Here is a 21,107-nt window from a genome sequence, read left to right as displayed (position 1 = left end):
TGCTTGGGGGCGTGTCACGCCCCTACCCCTCACACACACACCCTCACACACACTAATACAACAACTTCCCAATACAGTTAATTCTCGATAAACCGCCACCTTTTGTAATTTAGAAATCATGGCGGTATAACGAATTTGGCGATGAATTGAATTTCCCATCTTTTAGGAAACAAGAAGCAGAGTTACCGTTCTTAGAAATACCATAAAGTGTTTCTATTCTTATAAGTACATGTACATGTATATAAAAGATATTTCTAAATTTTAAAATACTTTAAATAATTTTTTATGTACAATTCCTTTAAAACAAAATGTGCAGTTATGAAAAAAGACAAGTACATGTGCATCTATGTACATGTAAATCGGCACGTCTGATATTGAAAAAAAAACATGCTGGGACGATCGTCGTGATATATTGCTGACAGTACGTAAAATGGTTTCTTGAATAAATTTATTGTTTATGACATCATTCTTAGTGAAACGTTCACAATTTATACCGTATAATTATTTTCAAGCAAACTTTGCATTGTTTAAAGCAGATATCATCAAAATAATATCGTATTCGGCGTACTTTCACAACTACCCTTTAAGACTAAATGATTTTTTAAACAAAACAACAGAACGACATCATTGTAACAGTTCATATTAAAAATTTTTGTTCATTTAATTCTAATTTAATTATTTAATTGCGTGTACCTTGACTGGCTTTGCATGCTTTACAAAGCGTCAACCAATTAGCCGTGCTTCACTGACCGCATGCACCTGTGGCGGTATATCGAGATAATTGACACTTAAAAATGGACGTTTGTTTTGAAAACAGGGTGGCGGATGGCGGTATATATAAAAAGAATTTTATATAGCAGGAAAAACGTTCTTAGGAAATCGTGGCGGTATTGCGAAAATGGCGATAATTCGAGAATTGACTGTATATAGTATTGGTAGTTGGTTGTAGGTAGTGTCCAAAACTGAAAAAAATTTGTTCTATATATATATTTATACAGAATTGATACATTTAGTACTGGTGTATTTAAAGGATGTAATATAAGCGTTTGTTTAATCCTATATATAAAAATACCGAATAACGGTCTCATTTTTAAAGCTTATTCTTTAATACAAAACATATGTTAGATATGTTAGGTTGAAATCCTGTCATCTACGGAGTTGATTGAAAGTCTGTTTATAATTATATTAGAGGACCAACAGAAATATAAGGATTTCTAATTAAAAGCTGGAAGTTATATCAAAGGACATGGTGAAGGTCAGGGTGAAAATAAACTGACACAGATAAAAAGTGCTCAGCAATTTATTTCAATGCTCTTGTCTATATTAAGCATTTATTAAAGTTTTAAACCATAACCAGGGACTCCTCTTTAAAACCATATTCCCAGGGCTATATATATTTTTACCATGTTCTATATATGCAGCCGAAGGCTTTGAAAGCTTTTTTACTGCTGAGAGGGTATTTATATCATATATTCCTGCATGTGTTATTTTGGGTTTCTTGTCACTCTATGATTGTACTACATTTTTCTATTCGAAAAATTTCATAATAATCTGTTTTAAAGTTAACATTTTGACTTACAAAAATAATAATTATGATGATAAAACATGTTTGAAAATACATTTAACAATTATCAGATATATTGTGTGTAAATTATAATTAGGCCTATTTAGTGCATAGTAAATTGGTATTTACTGGATAGTTGCAGGGCAAGTTTAAAGACATTATAGTTTCAGTTGTCCCACGCCAGCGGGCTAGCGTTAGTGTCAAGCTTTGCTTTCGCCCCCCCCCCCCCCCCCCCCCCCTTTCTACAAAAAATTTGCTAAACATAATTTCTTAAATACAGTTTTGCATTAAAAGGCGAAAGGATATAGTAATTTACCTTTTCCTTTGAATTTCAAATTTAGTTGGAAAAGCCAAAATTAAAGTTGGAATTTGCAACGTTTGTTGTACCAACTTTTTTCAAATAGACGATGAATTATCCTTATTTCCAACTTTAAAGTTGGAATTACCAACTTTAAAGTTGGAAAAGCCAAGATTAAAGTTGGATAGAAAAGCCAAGATTAAAGTTGGATAGAAAAGCCAAGATTAAAGTTGGATAGAAAAGCCAAGATTAAAGATGGAATTACCAACTTTTAAGTTGGAAAAGCCAAGATTAAAGTTGGAATTACCAACTTTAAAGTTGCAAAAGCCAAGATTCAAGTTGGAATTACCCACTTTAAAGTTGCAAAAGCCATGATTAAAGTTGGAATTGCCCACTTTAAAGTTGGAAAAGCCATGATTAAAGTTGGAAAAGCCAACTTTAAAGTTGGAATTACCAACTAAAAAAATATTGCGTGGTACTAATACGCTTCCGTAGATAATACACAAAAGCCGATATTAAAAGCTAGAAACTTTAATACTTTGCAATTACCAATGCCTTTATCTTTACAACTTATCTTAAATGGAGACAATAATCTTACATACAACCAAAATATTGCAATATTTAAACTTGTTCAAGAATTTATTGCAACTACAAAGCGATTTGCATGATATTTTATCTGCTCTTGTTTTTCAATTGTCAAACCACAGAACCAAAACCTATTTATGTTTTCTTCTTAATTTTTTAAATTATACAATTCTTAATATAATTACCAGTCATATATGTTAAAATATAAATTTAAATTATATCATCATGCTCATATATATATATGTATATACATATTTTTTTTTCTTAATTTGCCTTGTTATATATACAATTCTACTGAATATATATATATATATATATATATATATATATATATATATATATATATATATATATATATATATATATATATATATATATATATATATATATATATATATATATATATATATATATATATAATAAGCACTAAAAAACCAACAACACTGTATATCCTAAATGTCGGATCTACCAAGTAGATACAAGGTCACGGATGGAAATTTACATAAAGCACTAAAAATGACCAACGACACGAACAATAAAAAAATAACACAAAATAGTTGCAAACAATTTCGAAAAGTTTTCAATGAAAACATTACTGTTCAAAAGGCCATATTACAAAGCAAGAGCAGATCAAACAAGGACCTATAAAGAATGATCAGCGGTGGGATCGGGTTCCAATATTATATAAATTTTGACTTCACATGCACTTATTTCTATGAAAACTGTACTAAAAAGAGAACAAAACAAATAGATATGGATACAATTTAATATTCTTAAAACATTATTATAATGTGTGTCTGCACCACTATCACTATAGTACAGATAGCAAGCAACAAACAGGTTTGAAAATCTAGCAGAACAATTATAATATTTGACAGCCATGTTTATAAAATTTACCTAAGTGACCAACAATTGTTTCCATTATGTGAAAGAAGCAAAGGGGAACAAGTCCACTTTATCACGATATATTATGAAAGCACAATTTATGCGTATTAGAATGCAATTCATTATTGTATTGCATATAAAAATCAAATATGTGATAATATAGATATCTGTTATATGTTGTTTTCCGTTTAATCATACCTCTACAGTCATAGGTTTCAAAATTTGGACTAGGTAGTTAAAACAAAAATCTTTGTTTTAATTAGGAAAGTCACGCTCTTATAATTTTTATTGTTTTAGCTGCACTGGGCTACACACAACATTCCGGCATGACCACAATATATACTGGCCAAGCAATAACAATATAAACCCAACTCCAAGGGAGATAAATCGGCGGTAATACAAGTATATGTAATTAAAATTCATAAGGTCTATACATACAGCTTATAAAAATTCACAGAACATTTGTAGACTAGCACTACATCAGTTTTTTGACAGAGTATAATCTTCAATTATTTCGGATCGTTCTACATGTATTTGATTTGTTGATGCAGCACATGAAACAAAACAAAACTGCAATTGGCATATGATAACCTCAGCTAAGAGACACTTATACCAAACCAATTTTACATTACAATTAATGCTAAAATAAAAGTTTATACAGAGATGATCTATACTACAAATTAGTTACTCAATATTAACTCAGGTTTCCATCAACAATTGAGATTGGTCAACTTAATTCAATTATTAAATTTCAATCTAAATTCAATCTAAATTTCAAATTCAAAAATTTATGACTGTGGGGTTAAAAAATTACCATATATTTCTTTAACAATGAAAGGAAGCTCAAACGTGAATAAATGCATAATGTTAGCATGCTCCATAATAATTTAGACAAAATTTTGTATTTATTTCTCACAGTTTCCACAGTAAGAATTGTATCAAGCACTACATGGATTCAATATTAAGTATCTATCACTCTATGTTTCCCTGAATAAAGTTCATCTGGACTACCTTCTTTCAGAGAAAATATTCAATTTATGCCTAAAATATAAAATAAATTTTAACCCCATCCCTTTTCCCTAAACAAAGGCAATTCATTATGCACACACACTTGTAATATTACACTGCTTTCTCTAAATAATTATGAATAATCTATATCCAGTAGATCTTCACCAAATACTTGCATCTTGTATACACTTTTATGAATGAGAACATATTTACACAAATTCATCACAGAGCTTTTAAAATTATTGAAAAAACTTAACAATGGACATTTCTCAAGAAATAGATAACATAAAATTTTTTGAGTCATTACAGCAAATTTCAGTGTAGCTAATGCCAGTGTTTTTAACTCCTAGTAAAATTAGCCAGACATGCAGGACGTGTTAACTGCTAGCTAGTAAAAAGTTGTCAGCTCCTGCTAAAGATCTCAGAGTCCAAGAAAAAAAAAACATATCCTGGGCAAGTGTTTTTTATTGTGCTTATTTTGTTTTTAACAATTATGTGACTGAAAACAGGTCACCATAACTTCGATCCTAAATCAATAGACTGGTGAATACTTCTTCTTGGCTTGTTGCATCTTGCAACCAATTCTATTAAATGTAATTAAGAGGTTTTAAAATGAAATATATGAAATTTAATCATCAGAATTTCGACATGTCCAACCAGGGGATGAAACAAGCGAAGTTCATCCGCTGCAAAATTTCTACGTCTCGGGTGGTTCACTGCATGTTTATTTCAAACACTACTGACACAAATACCGTAAGTGACTATCGCTTAACATTTTATTATACATGTCTTGCATTTTGCTATTCAAGCAGAACCATTTTTGAAAGATGTGTATTCAGATGAAACATCAATACTGACAAGTAAATAAACAGCACAAATGAAAAAAAAATTAAATGTTCCAGCAATATTGTAAATATAAATGTATCCATGGCACAAAAACTGTACTGAAATTGAAATCAGTATGGGATAAATGAGATAAAATATTTATATAAACAGCGAAGTACGGTTATTCAAAGAGTTAAAATAAATTCTACATCATTCAAGATTCAATTTAAAGAACATATATTTTTTTATTGGCATGTGAAATGATGAAACTATTCTTGATTTCAACATTTCAATTTTACTTTGTCACTTAACGAGATAGGACAATAGCCAATATAAAGTGTATTTTATGGTAAATTGCTAAATTTTGCTTAGTGACACCATTTTGCAGCTTGAAATTTTAAATAATTTTGAAATTCATCATCATAATTTTTTTTTAAACCAAATTATTTCTTCTGAATTTAATTTGGCTATATTATGATGATAAAAAAAATACCACAAAAGTTTATGTTAATTTTTTTATTATCTGTATCAAAATGTATCCTGTTTTAAATGTTCCAATAAGTGGCCATTTGTTCATAATCTTCATAAATTTAAAAATGTAATACCTGCACACTTACTACATTAATTCAAAGGATCAAAAGCTTGAGAAGACTCAGAAATGTGAATATTTTTGTGACATCCATAAAAAATTATTTGCAATGGAATGCTGTCACTAGTATTAAAATGACTGGTCATCATTTATATATGCCCTTTTGATCTTTTATTTTTAAAAAAATTGAATTTTTATTATGCAAGGTAGTAACTTGTTTATTCTATTTTGCTTTTTTTTTGGCAGTTTCAAAAGCCCATCATATGCATAATGTGTTATATACAACCTTCTAAAATTTTGCTGCTGTATTAATGGATAACATGTATAATTTTCCACAGAATTCTCTCTATGTAGGGATAATGAATTTAACAGTGTACATAAAAAGATATAAGGCTAAAAGAAGTTAATTTCTGTACACATAAATATTACATGTATCTGCTTTATGAAAGCATGTTGAGCTTTTCAAAGTTTATATAAAGAAATCCTTTGATTCTTAGTAAAAATTTCATTTTTTTCAGTTCTATGTAACAGTCTGTTTCTTATGACATCTTAGCTTTTGTGATAATTATTGATTGTCACTAAAAATTTATGGAAATGTGAAGCATACATAAGCTTTTCAACAATGAGATCAACTCATTAGGCATATAACAAACTAATGGCATTACATATCATGTAAAGCAAAAACCATAGTATCACACCTCTAAAACCTGATTAAGGAAAATCCCTTCCTTCCAAGCACAAACAAATAGGAAGGAAGTTCTCCTCTAACATTTAAACATCGGTCTGTCAGCCTCGGGATTGGAGTTTAACTCGGCATTTTCTTCATCTTCATCAATTTCATCCTCGTCGTCATCATCCCCATGCTCTGAGGGGGCGGGGGTGGAACTTCTGGACATTGACGGAGAGGAGGGTTCAGAAGCGGGTTTGGGGTACTTGAACTTTTTACTCTGTAGGAACTCCTCCTCCTTGCCAGCAAGGTCTGGATATACTCGAGCTATTGCGATCTGGCGAGCTTTTCTGTAGTACTGTAAAAATTTGTTTGATAAGTTATAATGCTGATTTTTTTTTTCTTTTTGAGGAACTTAATTCTTGGATAGAAAACTTCATGTATAAACCTAATTACTCATAAATAAATAAAACAGTTAGAGAAAATTTTTTTACACATAAATAACATAGACTAATGAAATGTTTTAAAGAAGTGCTTTTCCACAACATGATCAAATAAGTTTATTTGTGTATGATCATCTTAAAAAGATCCAGATAACATACCACCCCGAGGTTTCTCCAGTCCAGTAGATCACTGAGTCGCTCTGTACGATTTCTTTGGATAATACGCTGTCGCCTGGATAGACAGGTAAAATCAAACATATTCTGAAAAAAGAAATCAATCTGTCAGATTTACTACGTCTTTGTAAAATGTGACAAAAAAACTCATGAAATCATTGAGTATATACTCCAGTTTTAGATATATCAACATTATAAGATGAAAAAGATGAGATTTTAATTTCAACCTGTGATGCTACCAAATAGAAAGCAAATATAATATGGAACATTCTATAATGATTATCTGTATTTTTCTCTCCCTTTGCTCTAAAATTTTTGCACTAGCTAGCATTTTATGTTCAGCACAGAAACTTTCAACTTGGAAAAAGTAGAATACCTACCCGGTACTATTTCATTCTGGGAGAATCCATTAACTATAAATTTTGATAGTATTTTACATTATTAACAGCAGAAATGCTCCAGAAGAATGAAATAATGCACATATAGTGTCCACACAGTTAACAGCAAAAATTGCAAATCTTAACAAATAGTCACAAGTGAGCTAACACACAGAACGTGTTGTCGGTGGTAAGAACAGATCTAGAGGGGCGAAAGCCACAAAGCTCACCCGTGTAAAACCCGTCCAACTTTATTCATGTGCAAATATGCAATAAAGCTTTTCAATGAAACCCTTTAAATTAAGCCAAGGGTAATGAATTCAGTGTATTGATGCCCATTTAAATTTTTTTTTACAAGGTTTGTTCTTTTGAGGAAGCTTAATTGTGTAATTTAAAACATACCCAAACTACATTTTCCCATGAATTAATGTCTATTCTTTTTAAACACTTATGTATTTGTGTTTTAATATGCTTAAAAAGCAAAGTACAGTCAACCTCTTTTTCTAGAACATGATGGGACCAAAAAAAAAAATCTCGAGATATCCCAGTAGTCATATAAATTGAAAGTTAATAAGTTACCTAGTTTGTCTACAGTTAATTAGTGGTTATGGAGAAAAAGAAAACAAGAAAGGTATAGACAGAAACACAGGACTATATAATTAAATACATGACTTATTGTATAAAAGCATGCAAAAATAGACATAAAACAAAAAACATTGGTAAAAAAAAGCTCATTAACAACTACAGCTCAGGTGTCAGAGCAAAAGACGCAAGACATAAAACAAAGCACCAAAAGACACTACAAAGACAGACACAGTGTCTCTAGACAGGGACAGATTGTCTACCTTAGCCAGTCGGTTAACCGATTCCTCCGGACTTGAATGACGTCGATCGACCACATAGATACCGTATGACTGAGTGTCAGTTATGTGGTCCTCCATGAAGCAGCCAAAGCCTGACAAGTTGGTCGTGATACTGGGAATCCCCATCACGGTACACTCCGCTGTTATCAAACAGGGCATAAAGTACAGTCACTGAACTCGTTACTAAGTTAGGGGCCTTATAGCTAGCATAATGGCATCACCCAATTTTATTAAACAGGGCAAATGGTACACAGACAGCATGCTTAATGACTAAGTAAGGGGCCTTATAACTATAGGTCTGACTTATTCACAGATACTTTACAGGTAAGAACTCAATGAACAAAATTTTACTGAATGTAATACTTTCCTTACATTGAAAATCAAACTGGGATCAACATCTTTATAGTATTTCTTTTTGTGAAGGAAAGTATCTGAGAATAAAGTCATTAAACATGACATGGTTAGTAAGAACACATGCAAAAAAAAATTCATCAAAGCTCCCATCCATAGCATCGTCTTGATAAACATAATATAAGTAAGCAAAACCAAAGGTAAAACTGAAGTCTGCATGCTGTAAAGAAGAAACAAAAGGGATGAAAAAAAAATAGATGCGTTGTTTCTGTTTCCATGGTTACCTGAGTAAGCTGTTGGACCGATTCCTCTGGACTTTTATATCGACGGTCGACTATATACAAGCCGTAAGATTTGGGATCTGTAACGTGTTCCTGTATAAAACACCCAAACCCTGAGAGATTGGTGGAAATACTGGGAATTCCCATCACGGTGCACTCCGCTGTAGAAATCCGCATAAAAGAAATTCACAAGAGACATTTATATTAGGTAAATATTAAGTTCACAAATCTGACCATATTGTAATATACAATGAATTACCTGTATAATTATTATTTAAATTTGATTCATATCCCATGTATTTTATGAAATCACTCATTTTTAGGTGATTATTTCAAGGAGGTTTTTGTTGTATAAGAGTTTCCCAATTAATATCCTTAAATTTCAAATCACAAATTAATGTTCACTTCTTCAACCACAGAATTTAATCCTCATAAACTAATGTTTCTTCCCCAAACCATGAAAAATTGACCTCACTGAAATAAGTGATTTTACAGTACACTGATTGTTAAATAAAGCAACACATATACATTTATCAAAATATATCTTCATACTTTTTAAATTTCCTTTCATAACTGAATATCTCTGATTTGGACCATTTTAAATAACTGCAATAACATGTGCATGTATGCAAATTAGGTAGATTAGAATATAATGAATTTTTCATCAGAGTGGAAGTTAAAGGGGCTGCAAATATAATTTGAAAATATTGATTCTTAACTGAAAGTTAGAAGACAATTACACAAAATCAGTATTAGTCAGCATACCGGTATACTGTACATTGATTTATAGATCATTTTTAATAACAGAAACTGATTGATTTATCAATAGAAACTCAATACTGACCTGGTGTGTATCCCCAGGGCTCATAGTACGAAGCGAACACACCTAAATGACAACCCCTCACAAAATCCTCATAGTCTAACCCAAACAATGGATTGGTGGAATTCAGAAACTCAGGGTGAAACACAACCTGCAAAATTAGTACAGATTTTAGAAAGTCTGAACTTTCAACGTTCTAAAATTCTAAATGGAAAAAAAATATCATAAGCAAACAAATATTAATTTACAAATGCAGTCCCTTTCAAAATCTAAATTACTTTCTTATGAACACATCTCACCTTAACTCTATCTTCTTTCCTGTTAAAGAGCTGGCATTTCCTGAGGGCATTTAAAATCTGGTCATTAGCATCCTCGTTAACATTGTGAGTACATATAGGTGGCAGGCTGTTCCTCTGTAAGTAATAGATACAGAAATTCAATGAAATACAGACTGAACTACAATATCTCTTAACTTGACAAAGGCATTGTGTAGCTTATGCTTACCTGAGCAGAATAGATACATCTCTTTAATTTCACTATATCTTCTTGTTCTAGAATCTCATCTCCAGAGGGAATTTTCCCCCTTTGAAAAAAAATAGAATTCAATGCAATTAAGGTAAACTGGAGATTACTGTTGAATTTATTATTTAGTAGAGAAAATCATCATATTAAACAGATTATTATTAAAATATGATTATTTTTTCTTGTAATAATTTCATTAAACTTAGTCTTCACTTTAAAGGTAGGATTTGTAATCAATTCATAAATCTTAAAAACATATATTTTGAGAAATGTAATTCGCTATCTTCCAACTTGTTTTCATTTTTTGTGTGTTTTATCCGCAGTACTCTCCCTTTTCTGACTCTACCTTAGACACTGTTCGAAAATCCTCTTGCCGATCTGTGTTTGTACATGGTGAACAGTGTCCTTAAGTTGTTTTGAGATGGCTTGACCTCTCAGTGACTCTACATTGAAGTTACTGGTCTTGGTTGGGAAGATTAAGAATGCTACTACAGTCGTCTCACTGTTGGCTTCCTATGATAACAAAGGAATAAAACTTGATAGAATTTCCTCTACTTGTGTAATCATGCATTAAGCTTAATAAATCCTTAGTGCAAATAAAGTGACAAAGTGATAGGTAGTTTTGCAATTTCTTGTTTTAATCAGATCATTTGTAAATATAATTGTTTTCTTTAGCAATTACATGTATATTGCAATGTTTTTCATCAATTTTTTAAAACTTTTATTTTTATATTCATGACATTGTTTTCAGATCTGTAAACTTTAATAGAATTGACAGATTTCTTTTGTTAGGGTAGCAGCACTTATTTTGAAATCATGATACCTTGAGATAATAATTCAGCCGGGCTAAAGATTCAATAAACATATCAGCTCCTTTATTGGTGAATTCATATCTCCCAGCAGAGAAGAAGTACAGGGTCTTGTCTAGGTCAAAGTCATAATGTCTGAAAAAAATACAAGTATAAAATGTCACATTTTCTTGCAAGTAAATAAATGTCAAAATTGTCTAGGTCATAAGTCATAATAGTTCTGGAAAAAAATATTACAAAACACACCTTCGATAACTAAGGTTTTATTATGAATTGAATTTTATATACAAATGTATAAAATTCAATTATTCACATTTTCTTATAAAATTCATTATATTTAACCTCAACGGGACAAGTATCCGTAAATAAATGTTATAACCGTAAAGATTTGTTAAGAATTTTGCCGGGGAGATTCATATCCGTGAAATAAATCCGTGTTCGACAAACGTGTTTTACTGTATCATGAAAAATTCCTTGAATTAATTACTATTAATTTTGTTTGAAAAATTATTGTGCTCTATAACAGTAAAGTTGTTTGTCACTGTTGCAAGACAACTACAGTAATACATGTATAGCACAATACTTCTCCATTACCCATAAAAATGTCCTCTGACAAAGTCATGAATTTTCTCTTTGTATATGGCATGGAGATTCTGGAACTCGTGGATGGCACTGAACTTGACAACATTCAAACCGTTGGGTAAAATCACATCTAAAGGAAAGAAATAGCCAGCTATAAAGAGTTCTATCTAACAACAGATTGAGTATGTGCAAGTTTATGCACTTCATAAACACCCAAAGTGATTGTTCAAAAAGTGACCTCTAAAACATGACTAACTGACCTAACCCCTAGTCCTTACCATCTGGGGTGCGTTTAACAGTGTAGCTACTCTGTAGCTCCCCCCTTTTTTTTCTTAACCAAATGTAAGTTTTTATGATATATTTTTATCCACTGAATCTGACACTCAGCAGCTAAGCTAGCTGTTCATTCAACAGAGATAGATATCTAACACTTAGCTGCTAGGATAGCTGCTACGATCTTCATGCAGCTGTGCAGATTGTCCACAGTGACCTTTGTCTGAACTATGACATATTGACCTACCTGGTTTCCTTTTCAGTAGGTACTCAGCCTCCACTCCTGTGATTTCAGACACGGTGGTAAACACGTGAGCACAGTGTACTGCTGCCCTCTCCATACAGTAGCGGTGGTAAATCTGACGATCACCTGCCTCTTTGTCCAAGTTAAACTACATAAAAAAATATTTCCATAACTTACTTGTAACTTGTTGAAGAATACATTTTATGTAACAACAGGATTGTGTTAAGCTTGAGAAATTATCATCTAATTTTTTTAATTGGTAATAAATCTTACTTCTACTACGCATACATTTAAAAATCTTTTAAGTCTATTCTTACATTAGTAGTTTTTATTCTAAAGACTGCTATTTCCAACCCTGTATATCTTTATGAAATGCCCAACATCAAGTGCAGTGTATCTTACCCTTAGTCTGTCATACCTTAGCAATATTATTGTAGAAGTCTGAGCTCCCAGCACACAGATACCTCCCCAGGAGGGTGGCGTGAGTTGTAAAGATAGTGGTACAATCAACTTTCCTGGTTCTGAGGTAAATAAGACCTGCCCCGGCTAACCACTCATGGAAATGAGTCACAACAATTGGACTGTCAGACAGGTTGGAACGAAACTAGAAAATAATTCAAAAATATTTATTGTACATGTATAAGTATATAATTCAATTTTGGTTGCAACATCTCATTTGTTTGGATAAAAGATTTAGTTCATATCGTTCAACACAAGTTACTTACATCACAATAAGTTGCATCAAAAATGTATTACTCTGCTTGACGTTACTTTTAAAATGTGCTAAATTTGAAGTCATTTTTGATGGAAAAATTGTCATTTTGTCTTCATTCAAATGAAGGAGAATTAAATTTTAAGCAATGAATTCAATAGCTATCAGAGTTATCCTGGTATAACATGGGTTGGAACAGTTTACACTTTTTTATGTAAACCACAAAGCAGTTTATAAAGCATAAACTATCCCAACCCATGTTATACAATATAATCTCAGTGTATGATGGCCCTGAGTGTTGAGTAAAGGTCTACATTTGAGCCTCTTCACCAGTATTAGGTGAAACCACACTTGACTAAAAAAAATCTTGCAAGAATCACATTAAAACAAAAACTTACATTCAACATTAAAAGCTAGTGAATATAAACTCTGCAACTGCATTCAAACAAGACTCTAATCTACAATCTGATTCATTAAAAAAGGTCAAGGATAACCAATGAACTACTTACCACTCCAATAAACCAGGCCACCAGTGCTCCGAATATCACAGCATCATTGGACTCACGGTCATGCCAGGGAACCCCTATACTAGCCTTCTCCCAGAGTTCATGTTTAAATTCATCAAGTTTCCATGCTGCCGAGCCGATATCAAACAGAATGACTTTAGGATATCCGTCTATCAGCCAGCGACCAAAGTGAACCTGGGATGCAATAATAAATATCACGATTAATCCCTTCGTTACTGTCTGAAAATTCAACTGGTGGGAATTCATGTGATTTTGTCGGGTCCCCTAAGGATGATCAATCTACTTGGAGGCTGCAGTGCAGCAAGATGCATCAGTTTAAATTGAATTATTGATCAAAAATTTGATGCACATTTTGAATTGTCACAGTATGATTCCTATTTAAATGTTATTTTTTCACAAAATAACTGCTTTGTTCCTAAATCATTTCCTAATTACTTAATAAGCAATGCAACTCACATGCTTGTATGTGTTTCTTTATAAAGAATAGAAAACAAAGACAAGAGGCCCATGGGCCTTATAGGTCACCTGAGCATTATGCAACAACTTTCCAGTTATTGAATTTGATTCATGTTTCAAGCAAGATGCTATGGCATTCACAATTTTGAAAGAGGCACAATTGATCATCATAACAATACACTTAGCATTGCTTAGCTTGATTATTTAATACCCATAGGCAGGTCAGGGGAACATAAAATGCATTTCAACTAATCAGTAATATTCAGCAATATTAATCAGTAGTGCCCTTACCACACATGAACCCCTGACCCTTAGGCCTAGATCCACACACTGCACAATTTTTGAAAAGGCTTCCTTGCTTTTCAAAAATATTTGATTAATATCTGCAAGGAGCAGATTTCAAACAATTCATTCATTTTCAGCATATAAGTACAGCCCCCCCCTTTATGGTATCCCTGACCCTGAAGTCTTGAAATTCACATTTCTGCAAGATTAGGACCCTTGCTCTTCATAACTTTATAGGTAGTTCATCTGCTTCATACCCAGAGACAGAGAAGAAGATTTTCAAAGATTTAATGTATTTTCACCATATAATCAATAGACCCCCACCCTAACACAAGAACCCCTGACCCTGGGGCCATAAAATTCACAATTTATTTGGAAGAGGCATCCTTGCTCATCATAACTATGCACTTAGTTTATTTAACACCTAGGAGCAGAGAAGAAATTTTTCAAAGAATTCATATATTTTCACCATATAATCAATAGAGCCCAGCCCTAACACCAGAACCCCTGACCTTGGGGCCATAAAATTCACAATTTTGGTAAAAGCACTCTTGCTCATCATAACTATGCACTTAGTTAGTTTATTTAATACCTAGGAGCAGAGAAGAAAATTTTCAAAGAATTCATGTATTTTCACTAAGATATAATCTATAGAGCCCAGCCCTAACACCAGAACCCCTGACCCTGGGGCCATTAATTTCACAATTTAGGTAAAAGCACTCTTGCTCACCATAACTATGCACTTAGTTATTTTATTTAATTCATAGGAGCAGAGAAGAAGATTTTCAAAGAATTCATGTATTTTCACTATATAATCAATAGAGCCCCGCCCTAACACCAGAACCCCTGACCTTGGGGCCGTAAAATTCACAATTTTGGTAAAAGCACTCTTGCTCATCATAACTATGCACTTTGTTAGTTTATTTAATACCTAGGAGCAGAGAAGAAGATTTTCAAAGAATTCATGTATTTTCACTATATAATTAACAGAGCCCCGCCCTAACACCAGAACCCCTGACCCTGGGGCCATAAAATTCACAATTTTGGTAGAGGCACTCTTGCTCATCATAACCATGTACTTAGTTGGTTTATTTAATACCCAGGAGCAGAGAAGAAGATTTTTAAAAAAAATAATGCATTTTCACTGTATACTTATTTAGCCCCACCCTAGCACTAGAACCCCTGACCCCTAGGCCATGAATTTCACAATTTTGGTAGAGGACTCAATGCGGATTACAATCATGCAAACAGTTTGACCGCTTGATGTCCAGGAGTAAAGAAGAAGAATTCTAAAGATTGCATTAATTTTAGTGGTTTTGGCCCCACCCCTCAGGCCCCAGGGGGGCAGGGATCATGAAATTTACAATTTTTGTTCCCCTTCACCCATAGATGCTTTGTGCCAAATTTGGTTGAAATTGGTTCAGTGGTTGCAGAGAAGAAGCTGAAAATGTTCAAATGTTAACACACGATGGACGTCGCACGACGCACGTCGCACGACGACGGACGAAAACAGATAGCAATAGGTCACCTGAGTTTACTCAGGTGACCTAAAAATGTATGTTGTAAGGACTTTCAGAGTGTGTCACGGATATAAAGATCAAGTGAGGCAGTACAAATCAAAATTGATCAGTTTAGATATCTTATTTTGATAGATCATATAGTTTGATTAGGGATGTACGATATTATCAGTATACCGGTATATCGCGATTTTTTGTTGCGTGATACGCATCGTGATACGGAGACCTAAATACCGGTTTTTAGGTACATATTATGAAGTCCAGAAATTATTCATTTATTTGTTCAATCTTTCAAATTACAATTGCAGAAAGTATAAAAAAATGTTGTAAAAGTGAAAAGAACGGCATCTTACCGTCCATACATAATTGATTTTATATACATAAAAAATTCAAGAACGTAAAACTTTGTTTTTCTATCATATTTTTTAGAAAAAAAATGACTTTTCATATAAAATCGTTGTAAAAACTGCTTTAAAAAATATCATGATATTACTGTGATATTGTGGGAAAAAATCGTGATATATCGCGATACGAAATTTTTGGCGATACCCATCCCTAAGTTTGATGTTCAAGTTTTGGGTCTTCTGGATCGATATGCAAAAAGAAGTCATTGGTACTAAATGTTGGTGATGTTTTAGTATGTTCATGATGTTGGGATTCATTGGTTTCAGAAATCTGCTTGTAATCTTGGTAATGATATATAATATCTGGAGCTACATGTATATTTACTGAGATCCTTTACAAAATCCCTGAGATATTGTGAACAACACAAAAAGCAGTTTACAACTCAGCACCAGGTATACATATACGTTTTATGCAATTGCATACCTAAACATGCAACACTACTTCTGCTCTTAAATTGCATAATCAAACTAAAATACACCTCCATTTCTGAGTTTCTACTTTAAAACATCTCCGTCAATGATGTATTTTATCTATATCTTCTATTGATTTAAAAAGACAGAGCAGCAATAGAATAATCCCATCTAATAGATGAATCTGGTATATGAGAGAAAATCAAACTGGTGAAACACACTAAAATACACATTAAATACATTCTCAATCCCCTATCCAGTAATGTTTTATCTTTATCTAAAAGAAAAACTTCAAAATCACTGTGTCTGAAGAGAATTTAAACAATCAAAGCCAGTAATTTACATTGTCCTGCCTTCTTTTTCAGAGACCAAAATTTAAAAAAATTTTGTACCTGTCCTTAACCTGACCTCAAGTGTCAATGATCATTATTTGAGCATTCAGAAAACAATAAATTTTATTAGAACCCTTGCTATCAGACTGAAGTGTAACCTTTTTTATTCATTTATATTTTAAATGAAAAAAATCTTTGTATGTCAATAATTTATGCAAACTTATTTTACAAAATGAAATATGATAACGCTTCAAGTAATTTCACTACCATACCTTGTGGCTTTGTTTAAATTAAGAAATTAATATTGCAAACCCAACTGATATCAGATCCCTGCCAGATGCACCGCCTGCCTGCATGTAACAACACTGATCTGTTTTACCTCAACATACCTTGATACCAGCATCCCTCATTGCCTGTAATGTCTGTCTATACACATAGTGGGAGGGCTCCAGGATCTCCACCTCTGTCCTTACACACGCCTCGTTATAGGGCCCCAGTAAACAGTACTGCTCCCCCAACTCTCCTACACTGACCGGCGCCTTAGATTTGATCACAGTATAGATGCCTCCCACTAAAATAATAAATGAATACATGTATACTTATAATATTATAACAATCTTACAAGGTGGGGGTGTTTTAAAAGGGTTACAAAAATATATATTTGTACATGCATTTTTAAAAGTAAAATGATACCAATTGGTTACTTTTCTTCGTCTACAGTTTTCTGAATTTTCATGAAAACCATGAAAACAATTAAAAATTATTAAATACATGTATATAAAACATTTTAAATAATGTGTTTTTAATGGTTTAATTTCCCTTTCAAATGCTCCCAAGACTGCCAATAATTAAGTAAATGCCTTGAAATTTTCTAAAATGAATGAAAAATAGACTTTAAAAAATGTTTAATTTCAAAATGATAGTTGTATGTTCTATTTATAGCCATGCACCATAAGACCATATTCTATATGCACCTTCATGTATTTTAATAAATACCCCATTAATCCTCTATCAATGTTTACCTAGGTATACACATCAAATATTATAATATGTACAAATTCAGACTTACGAAAAAATAAACAAGTCTGACAAGAAGTCAATAGAGCAGAATGAATGTATACCACTTATGATATCTGTAACTTGGTCCAACTCTCTCATTTTTCATGAATGTGGCTGTCGTCAAGTGTATGGAGAGAGGGTTTTTGGGTATAGGTATGGGAGCAAGGAGTTACCATTCCTCTGACTCACAGCTATTTTTTAAGGAATCAATGTCTAGTTTGTTGGGTATGCCAGGGACATCAACGGTAGTTAAAAGGATAATTAAGGAATTACTAACTAGCTAGGGCATCACAGACAGTTGGAAACTTGGTATAATTTTCATAATCATGATAATGGGCAAAGCACATTATGCATAAATTATTCCATGTTTCCATTTTCCAACTATTTTGATGTCCCTGGCAGTCTACTAACTATATTCCTTATATTTCCATTTCATAGATTTTAAATAGGTAGACTAATAGACTTTAATTAGATGAGGCCTCCAATGTCAATTTCAATAGTCCCTGCCTTGGCCCAATCTCTACCAAGAGTTGTCCTTCGCTTCGCTACAACACCACTGTCAATGTCTAAATGCCAAGATTCTTCGCAAAACTTACTTTTACCTATTGCATCATAAATTATGAATGTAAAATTTCTATATTCTTGCTTAGCATGTTAAAAGAAAGTTTATTTATGAAAACTAGAATCAGATATCGCTTTTTCACCATATCTTATAAGGGATTATTTCTCGGCAGGATATTACGAACGTGAAAAATTTAAAACGCATTGCTGATAAATATCAACATGACTTAGTTGTTATATATAGACAAACAACTTGCAGTATTGACACACATATAGAAATGTAAATGTGTTAATCTTCTTGTGGGCCAATTTAAACATTTGAAAAAAAATCACATCCCTCTGTTTCCGTACCACTTTTTAGACGTTGACAGAGGTATAAGTGGAACGATAACTCTGGGTAGAGATTGGCCCAGGCCATCATGAAAAATATTTTTGTTTGATGTACTCCAACCCACATTTTTCAAGTTTTTTATTTTTTTTTTTTTGTAAAGCAGTATTGAACAAATTGAAAACTGTCATAGAAATTGAAGACTCAGAAATTTATTGTTCATGTTTTCATTACACATTGGATAGCTTTAAGAACTTTATTTTTACTGCTAGAAAAACTTTCAATTGAAAGCATCCTATAGACATAAATTATATACCTTAGCTATAAAATGAAAATTTCTGTTTCTATGGAAATTAATGAAAAGAAGTAAAAAGTCAATGTGCTGAAAAAAATGATTGGGTAGGGACATTTTTGACGGATGGGTCGAATTTCATCAAACAAATCATTTTTTATTGTTGGCCCCATTCGTCTGACTTCAAACACAAAGACAGCCACTTGAGATTTACATTTTACATGCATATGAGGCCTCATTAGAATCAGATACAAAGACAGACTATCGCTTGGAGAAATTTACATGTCGGTAGAATGACCAAGAAATCAAATCAACTAACTTTCAACGAGTTATCACAGAGAAAACAAAGAGAAATGGAAATGCTTTGATTTATTAACTAGGGCACAAATATGGTTGTTGTGGTGCATTCATGAAGTCATTCTTTCAGATGATAAGCAAAAACTAGCAGATTTTTTTTTTTTAAATTAATATTTACATTCATGTTGTTTTGAAACTTAATAAATGATATTTTCAAGTGTTTGTTTTAATATTTCCTTTTATTATACACTCTGTCTGTACATGTACGTTGATCATGTTGATTATAGTAAAGGGTTTCCCATCTTGTCATTGCATGATGGTCATCTAAATACCAGTACTTCATATGGTGCAAAAGGAGAAATATCACACTTAAAGACCCCCTCCCCCCACATTCGTTCTAGCGGTCTTGTTCAAGTTCAAACACTAGTAGTATGCACAAACTGTACATCAAATTTATACACAAAGGTAATAGAAAAAAAGATTTTCTCTGAGATAGAAAGAAATTTCTTATATATTCATTATAGTGTAAACTGAATGAAAGTAAATGATTGCTATGACCGTGAGTTGTAAATTGCCATGTAATTTATTCAATTACAGTACACTTTTCATCATAAAGTTCCTTACACACTGAAATACATTCATAAATGCAAGCACAAGCAGTTCTGTAATAAGTGATCATGTGCTTCTTTTACCATTATACATGCTAAAAAAATAATTGTAAAAAGTTGTTTAAACTGTGCAACATCTGACTTAATTTACGGTATATCCTATCATCACTGAAGAAAAAGGAGTGTAACAGTAAATTGAATAACAGGAAAATAAGTGAATAACTGGTGAATGATCATAAATTTCAATTTATTAAGGCAAATTAACACATATTACATAGTATATAAGCCCTCATATTAAATACCTTCATGTAATCATTTTTTAAAAAACCCACACAGATCTATTTAAATGTAAAAATAGATGTACTTAGTATATAAATTTTATTTCCTTATATAGGGAACACATGCTAACGTGATCTCCGACATGGCGTTAAAATATCTGTCATTCAATATAATTTTAACATTAAAAAAAAGAAATGAACATCTATATAGACACACGCTTTACATGACCTGTACATGCACTCGTTTCTAGGTCAGTTTTTGACGTATGACCTGAAATCTACAAATTAGGACAACCCATGTTTTACCTTTATTGGCCACTTCCCAAGCGATTTCGAAAACCCATTTGTTTTGTGCAGCTGCAGTTGCTCCCCTGTCCAAAAGCATTTCTTCAAATTCTGGACATGCATCTTTAAAACTTCTATAAAAGCTATTTCGTCTCCTTATTGACATTTCAACTACTCAGCAGTACGCAGTCAGTCCTTCAAGAACAATCTGTGATGTCTATTTTATAAACCCCGTGCCCGATGAAAAAAAATAACATGCATGCATAGCTTGTAGTATAACACTGCAGGCCCCCTACTAAGCCTATTATATGCTTAGATACTATAACACGGTATAATGCGTTTTTAAAATGGTCTACACCATGTGGATCTACAAGGAATGATTCATCTGCTCATTATTTCCTGTCCGTAACTGCTGAATGCGCAAGTTCAACCGCATGTTCTTGAAAGTTTCGCGACAAACAGAAAATTGACAGTCTCGTTTAACATGTTTAAAGTCTTCATTTAGTTAGTACTATGGTGAATACAATGACCTTGTCAGCAAATGCAATTTATCATTCAGTAAAATTCATACGGATTTTTTTTTATTATTCCCCGA

General features: G+C 32.5%; 1 protein-coding gene across 2 annotated transcripts; it reads right to left on the bottom strand.

Moving 5' to 3' along the window:
- Positions 1-5,399: 5,399 nt before the first annotated feature.
- LOC134273833 (glycogen [starch] synthase-like) lies at positions 5,400-20,732 on the bottom strand. 2 transcript variants are annotated; one of them, XM_062756045.1, is made up of 14 exons: positions 20,534-20,732; positions 17,194-17,375; positions 13,382-13,573; positions 12,579-12,764; positions 12,164-12,308; positions 11,656-11,773; positions 11,076-11,196; positions 10,599-10,765; positions 10,235-10,313; positions 10,030-10,143; positions 9,755-9,881; positions 8,261-8,418; positions 7,024-7,125; positions 5,400-6,779 (listed from the first exon to the last, which is right to left on the bottom strand). In XM_062756045.1, the coding sequence occupies exons 1-14, from the start codon at positions 20,676-20,678 to the stop codon at positions 6,519-6,521; spliced, it is 2,097 nt and encodes a 698-aa protein (XP_062612029.1). In that variant the 5' UTR covers positions 20,679-20,732; the 3' UTR covers positions 5,400-6,518. The 2 variants fall into 2 exon arrangements, with proteins under 2 accessions (XP_062612029.1, XP_062612026.1); XM_062756042.1 differs by lacking the exon at positions 8,261-8,418 and adding an exon at positions 8,914-9,071 and having other exon boundaries at positions 20,534-20,731.
- Positions 20,733-21,107: the final 375 nt, after the last annotated feature.

Source organism: Saccostrea cucullata, unplaced genomic scaffold (assembly GCF_032062105.1).
Source record: "Saccostrea cucullata isolate Sc308-1 unplaced genomic scaffold, CSIRO_AGI_Scuc_v1 ctg1068, whole genome shotgun sequence".
Lineage (NCBI taxonomy): Eukaryota > Metazoa > Mollusca > Bivalvia > Ostreida > Ostreidae > Saccostrea > Saccostrea cuccullata.
Note: the sequence above shows the minus strand (reverse complement) of the source record. Positions and strands in the feature narration are given on the sequence as shown.

What these genes read in the sequence shown, in the direction of transcription:
- LOC134273833 (XM_062756045.1), bottom strand. Translation starts at nt 20,678, where the DNA reads ATGTCAATAAGGAGACGAAATAGCTTTTATAGAAGTTTTAAAGATGCA. An exon ending in GTCAGAGGACATTTTTATGG is followed by an intron (nt 11,197 to 11,655) that starts GTAATGGAGAAG and finishes TATTTTTTTCAG; the next exon opens with ACATTATGACTTTGACCTAG. An exon ending in CGGTTAACCGACTGGCTAAG is followed by an intron (nt 7,126 to 8,260) that starts GTAGACAATCTG and finishes TTCTTTTTTCAG; the next exon opens with AATATGTTTGATTTTACCTG.